The sequence below is a fragment of the Nicotiana attenuata genome, chromosome 6, assembly GCF_001879085.1.
Source record: "Nicotiana attenuata strain UT chromosome 6, NIATTr2, whole genome shotgun sequence".
NCBI classification, from domain to species: domain Eukaryota; kingdom Viridiplantae; phylum Streptophyta; class Magnoliopsida; order Solanales; family Solanaceae; genus Nicotiana; species Nicotiana attenuata.
In genome coordinates, this window is record NC_031994.1 from 6,709,146 (window position 1) to 6,722,585 (window position 13,440).

Consider the following 13,440-nt stretch of genomic DNA (forward strand, 5'->3'; position numbering starts at 1 on the left):
TACAGAAATCGGCAACGAAATCGGCGAGTACCTGCAATTTTATCGCTGTGCGCGGCTGATATGTTATATCATGCTCGCTCAATTCTATGGCCCATTTAGCCAGTCTTCCCGATAGTTCGGGTTTATGTAGGATGCTCCACAGGGGGAAGGTCGTTACTACCGATATGGGATGGCACTGAAAGTAGGGTCTAAGCATTCTTGAAGCTATGACCAATGCTAGAGCCAATTTTTTGAGGTGAGAGTACCTCGTTTCGGCGTCGACCAGGGTTTTGCTAATATAATAAATTGAAGACTGCGTAACTTTGTTTTCGTGGACCAATACTGCGCTTACCGCGACTTCTGAGACGGCCAAGTAGATTAGGAGGCGCTCATCGGGTTCTGCTTTGGCGAGCAATGGAGGCGAGGACAAATATGCCTTTAGTTCCCTCAAGGCCTCGACGCATTCCGAATTCCATTGGAGCCCATTGTCTTTTTTTAGCACGTTGAAGAATTTATGGCACCTGTCGAATGACCGTGAGATGAATTTCGACAGGGCGGCTATACGGCCAGTCAGTTTTTGCACCTGTTTCTTGCTGGTCAACACTTCAGGTATTCCTTCAATGGCTTTGATTTGGTCTGGATTGACTTCGATGCCTCTTTGTGATACCAAGAAACCGAGAAATTTGCTCGAGGTTACGCCAAAGGCGCATTTTTTGGGGTTCAGTTTCATGCCATATCGCCTTAATATACCGAAGGCCTCTTTAAGGTGGTCGATGTGATCTTCTTTCCTTTTCGACTTGACCAGCATGTCGTCGATGTAGACTTCCATTGTCTTGCCGAGTTGGTCTTTGAACATCTTGGTGACCAACCTTTTGTACGTTGCTCCTGCATTCTTTAACCCGAACAGCATGACTCTGTAACAGTACATCCCCTGATAGGTGATGAAAGTAGTTTTCTCCTGATCCTCCTCCTCCATGAGGATTTGGTTGTAACTTGAGTAGGCGTGTAAGAAGCTTAACAATTTGTGCCCTGCCGTTGCGTCGATGAGCTGGTCGATGTGAGGCAATGGGAAAGAGTCTTTTGGGCATGCTTTGTTTAGGTTTGTGAAATCTACGCACATACGCCATTTCCCGTTTTTCTTTTTTACCATGACCACATTGGCGACCCACTGGGGATACTTTGATTCCCGGATGGAACCGTTGGCGAGCAACTTATCTACTTCGTCACTAACAGCCTCGTTGATTCCGACGTTGAATTTTCTCCTTATTTTCTGCACTGGTGGATAGAGCGGGTCGACGTTCAGCTTGTGGGTGGCAACGTCTTTCGGATGCCTGGCATATCTGCAAAGGAGAAAGCGAACAAATCGACGTTATTAATTAAAAACTTGTGAAATTTACCTGGTTCTGAGAGCTTGTGTCCGATGTAAGCCTTTCTGTTGACGTCGTTGCTATCTAGTTGGACGGGATCAAGATCTTCTATCGTTGATTCAGTAGCTTCCACGGTGTCGGGGTCCCTAATGACGTCTGTCAGCACATCGGGTCTGATCCCCGACTTTGGTGATTGCTATGCTTCCGAGTCTACTCCTTTTAGTTGTTGGGTGTATGTGCAATCTTGGGCGATGCGATAGTATTCTTGGGCGGTGCATTGCTCGCCTCGGATGCTGAATATCCCCCATGGAGTAGGGAACTTTATTACTTGGTATAGGCTTGGCGGTATGGCTCTCATGGCATGAATCCATGGCCGCCCTATGATGGCGTTGTAAGCTGTATCCTGGTTCATGACGTGGAACGTTGTTTCCAGGGTGACACCCTCGGCCAAAACGGGCAGCGTTATCTCCCCGGAGGTTTGCTTAACTGCATTATTAAAGCCCGTTAGCGTTATGCAACACGGTACTACCTTGTCTTCGAGTCTCATTTGTATGAGGACTCGGGGGTGGATAATACACACGCTGCTTCCGTCGTCAACCATTATTCTTTTCACATCAGTATCTGAAATATGTAAAGTAATAACAAGAGCATCAAAATGAGGGAAGGTCAAACCATCAGTATCTGACTTATTAAAGATGATACTGTCTCCGAAGTCGTCATACCGCTCGTACGTGATCGATCGCTTGAGTTTGTGGGTGGTGGTGAACTTCACGTGGTTGACTGCTGCTTCATCGCCTTCGCTGACGATCATTTGGATGGTGCGAGTGGGGGAGGGTGGCTTTGGAGGTCCCTGGTGTTGTTCTCGCCCGCGGCCGAAGTTGGCTCGTCCACGGTCGCTCATCAGTTCCTTCAGGTGCCCTTGGTTCAGCATGTTCACTACCTCTTGCCGTAGAGCTGTGCAATCCTCAGTTTTGTGACCCCGCTCCTGGTAGAATTCACAGAGGACGTTTGACTTTCGTGTATTTGGGTCGGACTTCATCTTTTGTGGCCATTTCACCTTTGTGCCAAGATTCTCTAATGCATACACTATTTCTGAAGGGGAAACACAAAAATTGTGAGCGGATAAGAGTGGAGGCATACCTCTTTCGTTTCGTTGAGTCCCTGTTTGCGGCCTGGGCGGCCCTTCTGCATGTCGGGGAGATGGTGGGACGGCTGTTCTGACCTAGGTTGGTGTCTTTCTCGGTTGAGACAGGGCCCTGGCAGATCTCTTTAACCGTCGTTATGACGATCTTTCCTCGGCTCTATTTGAACTGATGTTAGCCGTTGGGTCGAACCGTTAAGGTCGTCCTCGTCGGCTCTTACCTCGGCGCAATAGGCATTGTGAATTTCCTCCCAAGTGGTGAGAGGGTATTTCATGAGCCTACTTAGTAGTTTTATTGTTGCCCTCGACCCGTTCCTGTTCAACCCATTCTGGAAGGCTGCTATACGACGATCTTTCCTCGGCTCTGTATGAACTGATGTTAGCCGTTGGGTCGGACCGTTAAGGTCGTCCTCGTCGGCTCTTACCTCGGTGCAATAGGCATTGTGAATGTCCTCCCAAGTGGTGGGAGGGTATTTCATGAGCCTACTTAGTAGTTTTCTGGTTGCCCTTGACTCGTTCCCGTTCAACCCGTTCTGAAAGGCTGCTACCGACATCCCTTCCGATACATTTGGCAGGCTCATTCTCACTCTGTTAAACCGGGCGAGAAAGTCCCTCGCTAGGCGATTGCCTAACGGCGAATATGTCGTTCACCGTGGCTTCCGCCTTTTTAACCCCTGCGTGGGCAGTGACAAACTTATCGGCCATTTTCTCGAACGTTGTTATTGACCGCGCCGGCAGTTGTGAATACTAGGTTAAGGCTCCCCCCGTCAGGGTTTTGCCAAACTTTTTCAGTAGCACTGACGGTACTTGTTCCTTTGAAATGTCGTTGCCCTTCACTGCTGTGACGTAGTGGATGATGTGATCCTCGGGGTCTGTAGTACCGTCGTATATCTTCAGGTACGGTGGCATTTTGAAGGTTTTGGGAATGGCACGTGGAGTTGCTTCTTCGCTGTATGGTTGTTCGACGAACCGACCAACATCTCGCTTTGGCAGCAACTTTGGGGCACCTGGTATCTTATCGACCCTTTCTTGATGCTCCCTCATCTGATCGCGGAGCGTCTTGTTTTCGTTTTTCATTTCTTCCATTTTTTTTAATATGGCTGCAAGTGCGTCGTTATCTGCATCAATAGTGGTGTAAGTGATACCTGTTTGAGGTGCGGGCTGTTCACTAGTGGTTATTGTGGTATCTACTTGCGCGGTGTTTCTGTTCTCCCTTTGAACGGGTCTATCGAGTATATTGTTTAGGGTGCTTGTCAACCACTCTTCCAGTAATTTTTTCACTGCTGGTGGTGCTTCTTCAGCTGGGGATGTGGAGGCTCCCCTTTCGCGCGAAGCTGTTACGCTTTCGTGAAGGGGTGGGGGTGAAGCACTTCGCCTGGGCGTGGCGTTTGGCGTCACGTTCTCGTTGTCTCCTCTACCATCTTCATTGATGGTGTTCAGAATGTTGGTAGTGACACCAGCTATTGCTTTCAGTCCTGCATCTCCTTTTCCTGCCATCGTTAGTTTGTGCAAACGGAGAAAAGATGGTTGTCTTTCTCCTCTTTTTTTGACCTAGAAAGAACTATATATTCAACTAAAAACTCCCCACAGACGGCGCCAAATTGTTTGAGCAAATAAATGCTAAACCAATTAATGATAAGTTTAAAGGGGTAAATCTTAGTTGTATCTAATAAATTCTAGATCAAACAAAACAAAGCTCTTGTATAACGGATAGATTTCAAGAACATTAAACAGTAGAGTTAATTTGCTATGACTGATAGTGCATGTAATAGCATAAATGTATAATAAATATAAATAAGGACAAAGATGATAGTGGGAAAGGAACTATCACCCAATGACTATATGATTGGGAGATTCCTTTCTTCTGAAGACGACGTGGAAAGGAGAGCAATTGGAATATATATGGGATTTCGAGATTTATGGATAGAGATTGAACAACATGTGCTTGAATAAATGAATAAGACAACTCTCCTGTATATTCTTCTTTCAACTTTTACAATATGTTCTAGTTCCAAAAAAGGCAGATCCTTTTTTGTTCCCTATCTCTTCCTATTTATAAGGGACATTCAGCAAAAACCCTAAAAAGTACAACATAAAGAATATCCTAAGGAATATTCTTTATGCCCACTTCTAAACTTAAGTTACCGTTACTATCACATCTCAGCTGCCCGCTTCTGGCGTCGGCCTTTGTGAGGACAATCTTCAATCGTTGTGTCGTGGTCGACCCCTTCTTTGGTCTTATCCTTTACGGTTATTATCAAATTTGGACCTATACAATCTACCTATTCGATCAAACGACAAGGTTCTTTGAATTATGATTTGCCCATTCTTTTTCACTCTTATATTTTTTTAGCGGAAACAACCTCTCTACTCCTTTGGAGTAGGGATAAGGTCTACGTACACACTATCCTCCCCAAACCCAACTTATGTAATTTCACTGGACTGTTATTGTTGTTTTTCTTATATTTTTCTCTAAACTCTCACTTCAAGTAAAATATGTATGAATTTTACTAAATAGATTTAAAACGTCTTATTAAGGGTTTGACTTTACTCCAAATTTATTTAATCACATCTGATTGTAACAAGTAACCAGTTCATTTCACTAATTATAAATTATTTATAATTGTATAAACCAATTTAATATCTAAGGAGAAATTATTAGGGAGAGATCGAAGTATAGAGAAGATAAGAAAAAGTGTCCAAAAAGTGGGTTTGTATGGGGAGCATGACAGCCACGCGTTCTACGTACAACTTGTAGATACTATAGGCATCAAACCTATTACCTCAACGCAAACACAAATTTTACCACTGAAACATCACCCACTTATTTTCAATCCCCTCCACCTCATCTTCTACTTCTTCTTTCTTTGTTTAATCATTTCATCAAACAGCTCGCAAGCAAAGAAAGTTACAAAATTTAAAGGCCAAAATTGTAAGAAATGGCCCTGCAAACACCTACTAGAATTCCAGCTACTCCTTTAGCCCCAAATGGTGGCAACAGTGGTCTTCGGCAGCCACCAAATCGTTTAGCTCTGAAATCTTCATTCTTTTCTCCATCTGTTCATCTATTGCTCCCACCTCCACCATCGTCTCGTGCTGCTCCGGCTACTGCCCCTAAGTTTTCTATGCGTGTTGCCTCCAAGCAGGCTTATATTTGCCGTGATTGCGGGTAATTTACTAATTAATCCCCCTCTGTTTTCTTTCTACTTCTTCTTGAGTTGTTGCCAATAGAGATGAAATTAGGATTTAGAGTTTGAATTCAAAGGTGTAGTGAGGATTTGAAATTTATGGGTTTTGAATTAATTACTGGAATTGTCCGAACTAGTAGCTGGCATTGTAGCTCCGCCCCTGAGTGAATTTGATGTTAAAGTAAAAATATTGAACTCAAAAAACTGCTCAAAAGAATCCTGCTTTATGCTTTTCATGGCATAATAGTAGTACTAATCTATGTTTTGGGATGAATATGGTGCAGGTACATTTACAATGACAGGACTCCTTTCGAGAAACAACCTGACAAATACTTCTGTCCTGGTAAATACTCTTTTATATCATTGCATCTAACCTTATAGTAACTTCACTGTATAAATCCTGCATCTCCTGCCATTATCGTTCTTTGTGATTGTTGAAAAATACTTAGGAAGCAGTCTCCATGGTAACAATTAGCTAGCAATATCTTGTGGTTTCTTTTCGATTGAAATCAAAGTGAAATCTTATCCTCATTAGCGATACTATAGAGAATATGTTACTACACTAATTTGGCTTTGTGGCCAACGAAATTTTCTATGAAAGATGATCTCATACTTAAATAAGATAGGAGTAGTATTTATTTGGAGTATAGACAACATAATGCGAAGGTTCAACATCGATAAACTAAGAATTTGATAAGTCTAGCTGTGATACCATACAAAGAAGGGGACCTTATTATTCCTATAATTACCGAGATCAAATATATTTTGAAAGGTATAACTCTTAAAAGAGGAAGCCGAGCTACAAGAAAAATTCTCACGGCTACCATGGTAGAATACACTTCAACACAAGAGAAGAGAATTCAAATTCAAAAGTTAGCTCATCAGGTGAGAATTTTTCAAAATCATATGAGGAAACCACCAGACCCCTCCACAACCAATATACGACTCTAATACTGCAAAGTTCATGTTTTACTAATTACTATAATGAGTTGAGTGTATTCAAAAACGATAGAACTAGATATGAAAAAAAAGTTGCGGAATCAATCCTTCTAAAAAAAAAATTGGGGAAACGTCTTCATAGTTTTTAAAATAGGAAATAGATAAAATGAAAAGTCTAAAAAGACAAAATGAAAATACTGATAGTGGAAACTAGGAAAAGGAAAAAGAAAAAAGTCCAAATGGGAAGGAATACCTGTTAGCTCAACACTTTGTGACCTATCCATTATCCAGATGCAAACTTTTAAAAGTTCACCAATTTACTTATTTCAATCTTCTAGTTCCTCTTATAGGGACTTCCCTTTGTATCTTTTTTTCTTCTTATTTTGTGGAGTGTGACATCTTCTGTATGTGTTACAAGTTACAACTATACAGTAATAACCGTACCTAAATTCCCTGGGTTCATTTGTGATTTGCAGTATGTGGAGCTCCTAAAAGAAGATTCAGGCCATATGTACCTAAAGTAACCAAAGATGCTAATTCCACAGAGGTTCGTAAGGCCAGGAAAGAACAGTTAAAAAGAGATGAGGCTATTGGGTAAGTTCTTTTCTTCAAATTTTCACCTCTTCTCTTTTATCAGCTGTGGGGCTACGGTACAGTTGTCTCCCTGACCTATAGGTCATGGGTTCAAGCCGTGAAAGCGGCAACTAATGCTTGCATTAGGTTAAACTGTCTATATCATAACCCCTCGGGGTGTAGCCCTTTCCTTCGTAACAGGATGCTTTGTGCACCAGAGTGTCCTTTTTTATCAGTTTCCGTTCCTCATTTGAACACAAATCAACATAATCCATGGTGATCTTTTCGCGTTGTAGGAATGCACTGCCTATTGCCGTTGGAGTTGGAGTTGTTGCACTTGCTGCTTTATACTTCTACATCAACAACAGTTCCTAGATTGAATTGGAGAAAAAATGTCATCTGGAAAATATCATCTTCAGATTATCAGAGATCTAGGAGATTGTTAATTTTGTATTGAAGTTATACATACAATTGTTTATTCTATCCATTCATTCTCTAAATTCCACTTTTATAGAGATGGGAATATGTAATTTCTAATTCGTCGACCTACATGCAGAATTCCACTATTAATCGTAAATGTGAAAGGCCAATTCCTCTATTATTTTCACAACATTTTCAATCTAGCTTCCAACAAACACTTCGATCAATTTCTAACGCATTCTCATGGCCAGAAATGAAATTTTTTATGTGCAATAGCTGAAAATCTGAAGAGAGTAAATTATTGTAGACATAATATTAATAAGATAAGATGTATATATGGTGGGAATATAAAACAAAAAACATTAAGAGTCAGTCTTGAATGACAAACGGACTCCTCCGCTTGTTGAGAAGCAAAGTCACACATTCATTATCTAGTGCATTTATAAATCTTGTACGTTTTGTTATGGAGGAAAATGCTTTTCTTATCTTTTTCTAGCGTTTTGAAGAGTAATAGACTGAATGACATATAATACTTACATAAGACGTAAAACATGGTATGAGTACATCTAAAATGTTGATTGAATTATATGAGATGAAATAAGAATTTTTGTTATTTGTGAAGGAAAATAATTTTTGCCTACCAATTGGGTAGATTTTAAGAGGACCAATTTTTTTGTTTAAGGAAAAATACTTTGTATCATACCAAACACTTAGCAATTGTTTTTCGCATTGCTGGGACGTTTATTAAGTGTGTTTAAGCTACTTTGATCAGCTTTTAAGCCAATTCAAAAAATCCCTATGTCAAAAATGGTAGGTCAAGTAAAAGTAAGATTGAAGTAAAAGCAAAAAATAAGTATTGCATGAAAAGTTGACCAATTTATGAGGTCTAAGAACAACATCAAGAATGAATTATTTGATACATAAAAATGCAACAAGAATTAGCGCAGCAAAGAAACATCCATAGCTGCTCCCATGAGTCTACCCATTGAAACATCATCACTAACAAAACTATCGATCTCTTGTTCTTCGGCCTCTTTAAAACAGTATACAGGGGCTTGCCAATTCGGATCCTCCAGCACTTTTCCTACTTCAAAAGTCATTACATGCGCAATCATACCTGCACCAACCCAAATTTATGATACCAAATTTAATTTATTATAATACAGTATAATAACATCGTTTGTCCGGAAAAAATTTGCTGCTACATAGAAATGCTATTGTACAGAACAACAAACAACAACAACGACCCAGTAAAGTCCCACTAAGTGGGGTCTGGGGAGGGTAGTGTGTACGCAGACCTTACCCCTACCCCGATGGGGCAGAGAGGTTGTTTCCGATAGACCCTCGGCTTAGAAAAAATAAAACAAGAAAACAAGAAAAGACAATTCATCAGTAACGTCAACATAGCCATAAAAATAATGACAGCATCCTAAAAACCATAAAATAGATGACAAGCAATAACCATAACCCACAACTAAGGACTAGATCTATGGGAAACAGCAAGGTTGGTGTGAACTCTACATTAACCACAAGCCTGCCTAGGACCAACCCACTCAAACTCGCTTCCCCTCCCCCCCCCCCCCCCCCCCGGAATGGAGGGGGGAAACTCGACTACCCCCTATCCTACAACCCTAATGCTCGACCTCCAAACCTTCCTATCAAAGGCCATGTCCTCGGAAATCTGCAATCTCGCCAGGTCCTGCCTGATCACCTCTCCCCAACACTTCTTAGGTCGTCCTCTACCTCATCTCGAACCCATTAAAGCCAGCAGCTCACACCTCCTCACCGGAGCATCCAGGCTTCTCCTCCGCACGTGCCCGAACCATCTGAGCCGCGCTTCCCGCATCTTGTCATCCACAGAGGCCACACCCACCTTCTCCCGAATATCGTCATTCCTGATCTTATCTAACCTAGTGTGCCCGCACATCCACCTCAGCATCCTCATCTCAGCTACCTTCATCTTCAGGATATGAGAGTTCTTAACTGACCAGCACTCTGCCCCATACAACATGGCCGGTCTAACCACCGCCCTATAAAACTTACCTTTGAGTATCAGTGGTACTTTCTTGTCACATAAGACTCCAGATGCTAGCCTCCATTTCGTCCACCCCACTCCTATGCGGTGAGTGACGTCCTCGTCAATCTCTCCATCCCCTTGAATAACCGACCCAAGGTACTTGAAACTACTTCTCTTGGGGATGACCTGTGATCCAAGCCTCACATCCATGCCTTCTTCCCTCGACTCGGCGCTGAACTTGCACTCCAGGTACTCTGTCTTAGTCCTGCTCAGTTTGAAACCCTTAGACTCGAGAGTCTGCCTCCAAACCTCCAACCTCTCATTAACACCGTCCCGCGTCTCATCAATCAGTACTATGTCATCAGCGAATAACATACACCATGGCACTTCCCCTTGAATATGGTGTGTTAGTGCATCCATCACTAAGGCAAATAAGAACGGGCTAAGCGCTGATCCTTGGTGCAACCCCATAACAACCGGGAAATACTCCGAGTCGCCTCCCACCATCCTTACCCTAGTCTTAGCTCCATCATACATGTCCTTGATCGCTCTAACATAAGCTACCGGCACACCTTTTACCTCCATACATCTCCATGGCACCTCCCTAGGGACCTTGTCATACGCTTTCTCCAAGTCAATAAACACCATGTGCAGAAAATGCTATTATACAGAACATATAATTAAATATATAATATAAAAAATCAGTTCCAAAGAAAATTTGACCATTATAGTAAAACGTTGTTATAGAGGATGACTATTATAGAGAAGTCTGACAGTAGTAACGTCACACAATTACTTTTTAACATTAATATAATTACCTAAGTGACGTGTTGAGACTATTTTTTCGTCACGCTAAAATAATTGAATTTTACGTATATAACAGGAAAGTTAACTAAATTTCACCCACTATAATGATAAAATCTTCCCATTAAGATGACCTCACTGATATAGTAAGTACAGCTTTATGACTTCAATTCAATTATTTTAACATGGCAAAAACTATTAACTTTAGTGTTAGTATACAATTCGGTGACAAAAATCGTGAAATTAACCAGACGGTTCGAACACAGTCAGTTCAAATTGTGCTCTATAACCTAAATTTCAAAACAATACAGCAATAATTAATAATCAAATCAGAAAATGCAACCTTAATTTAAGCATTTACCTGTGAAGAAAGCCCAGTAAACAGGTCTCTTAGTAACAACATCCTCATAATACCAAATGAAATCAACTTTTTCCCACACATTGCAAAGAAACCCATCCATATATCTCTGTCCCAAATACTTTCCGCCTTGTAGCCAATTAGGCCGAAGAATTCCCACTGGAAAATGCATAACCCTACACTCCTTGTTAGCGTCCAAAGTGTAGTAATAAGAAGTGCCATTATCCCATTCCAAATCGTAAAGACGCTTTCCCAATTGGTTTTGAATTATGTTGAAGTTCCTACCATTGGGATAATCGTACCACAAATCAACAACCTGAAGGTTCCCTTTGGTGTTATTCATGAAGAGGATCGAGTGGAATTGTTTTGGCCATGGGGTAGGAATTGGGTCGCTCGATTTTGAAGCATTGATTAAAGTGAAGCAGCAAAAAGAAGATGCTGTTAGAAGGAGGAGGAGAGCGGAAATTTTAATGGGTTTGCCTAAAATCAACATTTTTTATTTCTCTTACCGGAAAGGCACTGATAGAGTAGTAGTTTCCCTTTTGGTTGCCTTTAACTTTGTTGAGTCCAATATCAAGAAAGAAGCAAGGACAGAGAAGCAGAACACGTGGAGAGATTTCTGTTGGGTAAGGGAGAGCAGTACATAGATAAGGTAGCAATAATAACTAGGGTAAAAAAAGGAAAATCACAATTATAATTATGTAGCCGTTTACTCCATTTCTATGCCAAGCCGAAAAGAAAAATATACTTTTGTAATTTTGGAAAAGCAAAAAAAAAATTAGCTTCTTTCCAAAAGCATTTTTTTGAGAGACACTTTTGAGAAAAATACGCTTAAAAATACTTTTTTAAAAACTTGGTCAAACACTAATTATGTTTATAAGTATTTTTTAAATTAATTAGTCAAACACAAACTGATTTTATCAAAAGTACTTTTGAAAAAAAAATTTATCAAAATAAGCTGATCAGTTAGTACAAACAGGCTATAAGTCCTTTTTTTAATCCCGTCTTTGTCCACGTCTGTTTCTTAGTTATTCAAAAAAAAATTTGAGATAATGAGCACTAAAATAAAAGGCAGGGAAAAATGGAATAGTCCTAGAGCGTATCCTCCAAATTTTTAAAGATTATTTAGGTCGTGCAATCTTTTCAAAAGCCAACGTCCAAATCACATCGAAAACCATTCCAAAAGAAGAAGAATGCTCTCCAATTTCTTTTATTGGAACATAAACAAAAAAGTAATCGAGGTCAACACACACAGCATCTATCAGCACATTACTGAGGCCTTATTGCAACAGATATAAGATGCTATATATATTCATACACATGCATAGAAATTAATCAAGTTCCTTTACAAAACTATAGATTAGATGTTCTTTGACACCTCCCAGCAGAAAAAGGGATCTACTGATTTCCAGCAATAGGCGCATCTCGACCTCTCTTGATATCATCCCATCCTCTAACCCAAGGTTTTCCTGGAACAGCCCGAGTCTCAGGAGAAGCATGCTTGTCAAGGTTGTTCATAACCTTTTCACGCACAGCAGAAAACACCTACAGCCCAAGTACCGATCAGATTAAATAAACATCCAAACAAAACCAATCAGATAAAGCAGCAATTCTATATTGGTTCAGGGCTCACTGGATTAGTGCTTATTGCATCTGGGGGTTGCTCCTGACCAGTCAGCCACTTCCACAAATCCGGATTCTCCTACAGGCATAAATAGAATAAACTGAATAAGACAGCTCAAGTTCATCATCACAACGGAGAAATTTGCTTGCTACAATCATTCTACTGCATGTTAGCTGTGTTTCTTTTTTTTTTTTAGGGCGGTGTGGGGGGGGGTGGGGGGGNCGAGTCAATGTGGTGCATATATCCTATGCTCCCTGAATAACATACAGGAAACCAGCAGAACTTCACAGCACTGCTCACACTATTTGATCTTTGAGCTGTAGACCCACTACTAACTCAATGTGGTCCCCATCCAACCTTCCAACTTCTCCCTATATATGCTTTTTTCCCTTCCTCCACTTTGAACGCCTTAATTTTACACTCCATAACTTTTTGTTTTCCCGTTCCTAGCATATTTGCGAGTTCTCCAAGCGAAGCAATCTGAATTTGGGAGGGCGGTCTGAGTATGAACACAAAAGAGGGGAATACTCATATGGTGCCTTGTTTTCCTTAGTAAGTAATAATAATTAAAAATATTAAGCCCAATACTGACATAGCACTAAAGGTACCAGAATATTGGGCTCGTAGCATTGAATGTCATTTAGATGAGGTATCATGAATCAATTCAGATCAAATTAAACATTGGTCTCTAGGTCTGGCTTAAAACATCAACTCCCAGTACTGAAAATATTCATACATATGAAGTACATGGCATAATAATTTATACAGGGCAGAGCTGGCTGTCAAATTAAAGCACCAAGAAGCAAGACACCCAAAGTTAGCCCAAGGCATTAGCTCAATAGTCAAGGATTTAAAGGCCCTCAGCATAACCATGCTCCTCTCAATCCCCAAAGCCAAGTTTACCACTCCCCCACCCCACCCCACTCCAACCCCCCACACCACTCAAAAACGAAAAACTGAAAACCGGGACGGAGTCCGGTACCCACTAGGAACCAAAAGTACGATAGCACAACCCTGAAAAACTCGACCT

At 41.0% G+C, this 13,440-nt stretch overlaps 3 protein-coding genes across 3 annotated transcripts in view; 1 reads left to right on the forward strand and 2 right to left on the reverse strand.

Annotated features, from left to right (window-relative positions):
* On the forward strand, positions 5,264–7,799 carry LOC109226560. The gene is made up of 4 exons (XM_019391349.1): positions 5,264–5,656; positions 5,960–6,018; positions 7,091–7,208; positions 7,484–7,799. The coding sequence occupies exons 1-4, from the start codon at positions 5,427–5,429 to the stop codon at positions 7,560–7,562; spliced, it is 486 nt and encodes a 161-aa protein (XP_019246894.1). The 5' UTR covers positions 5,264–5,426; the 3' UTR covers positions 7,563–7,799.
* Positions 8,439–11,410, reverse strand: LOC109226561 (uncharacterized protein At4g14100-like). The gene is made up of 2 exons (XM_019391350.1): positions 10,790–11,410; positions 8,439–8,724 (listed from the first exon to the last, which is right to left on the reverse strand). Exons 1-2 carry the CDS (start codon positions 11,277–11,279, stop codon positions 8,546–8,548), a joined length of 669 nt encoding a protein of 222 aa, XP_019246895.1. The 5' UTR covers positions 11,280–11,410; the 3' UTR covers positions 8,439–8,545.
* Positions 11,969–13,440, reverse strand: part of LOC109226562 (succinate dehydrogenase assembly factor 2, mitochondrial-like) — a 7,060-nt gene continuing 5,588 nt past the window's right edge. Inside the window, exons 4-5 of the mRNA XM_019391352.1 lie at positions 12,420–12,488; positions 11,969–12,331 (exon numbers count right to left, since the gene is read on the reverse strand). Coding sequence (XP_019246897.1) covers positions 12,185–12,331; positions 12,420–12,488 — 216 coding nt within the window. The 3' untranslated portion in view covers positions 11,969–12,184. The remainder of the gene's footprint in view (positions 12,332–12,419; positions 12,489–13,440) is intronic.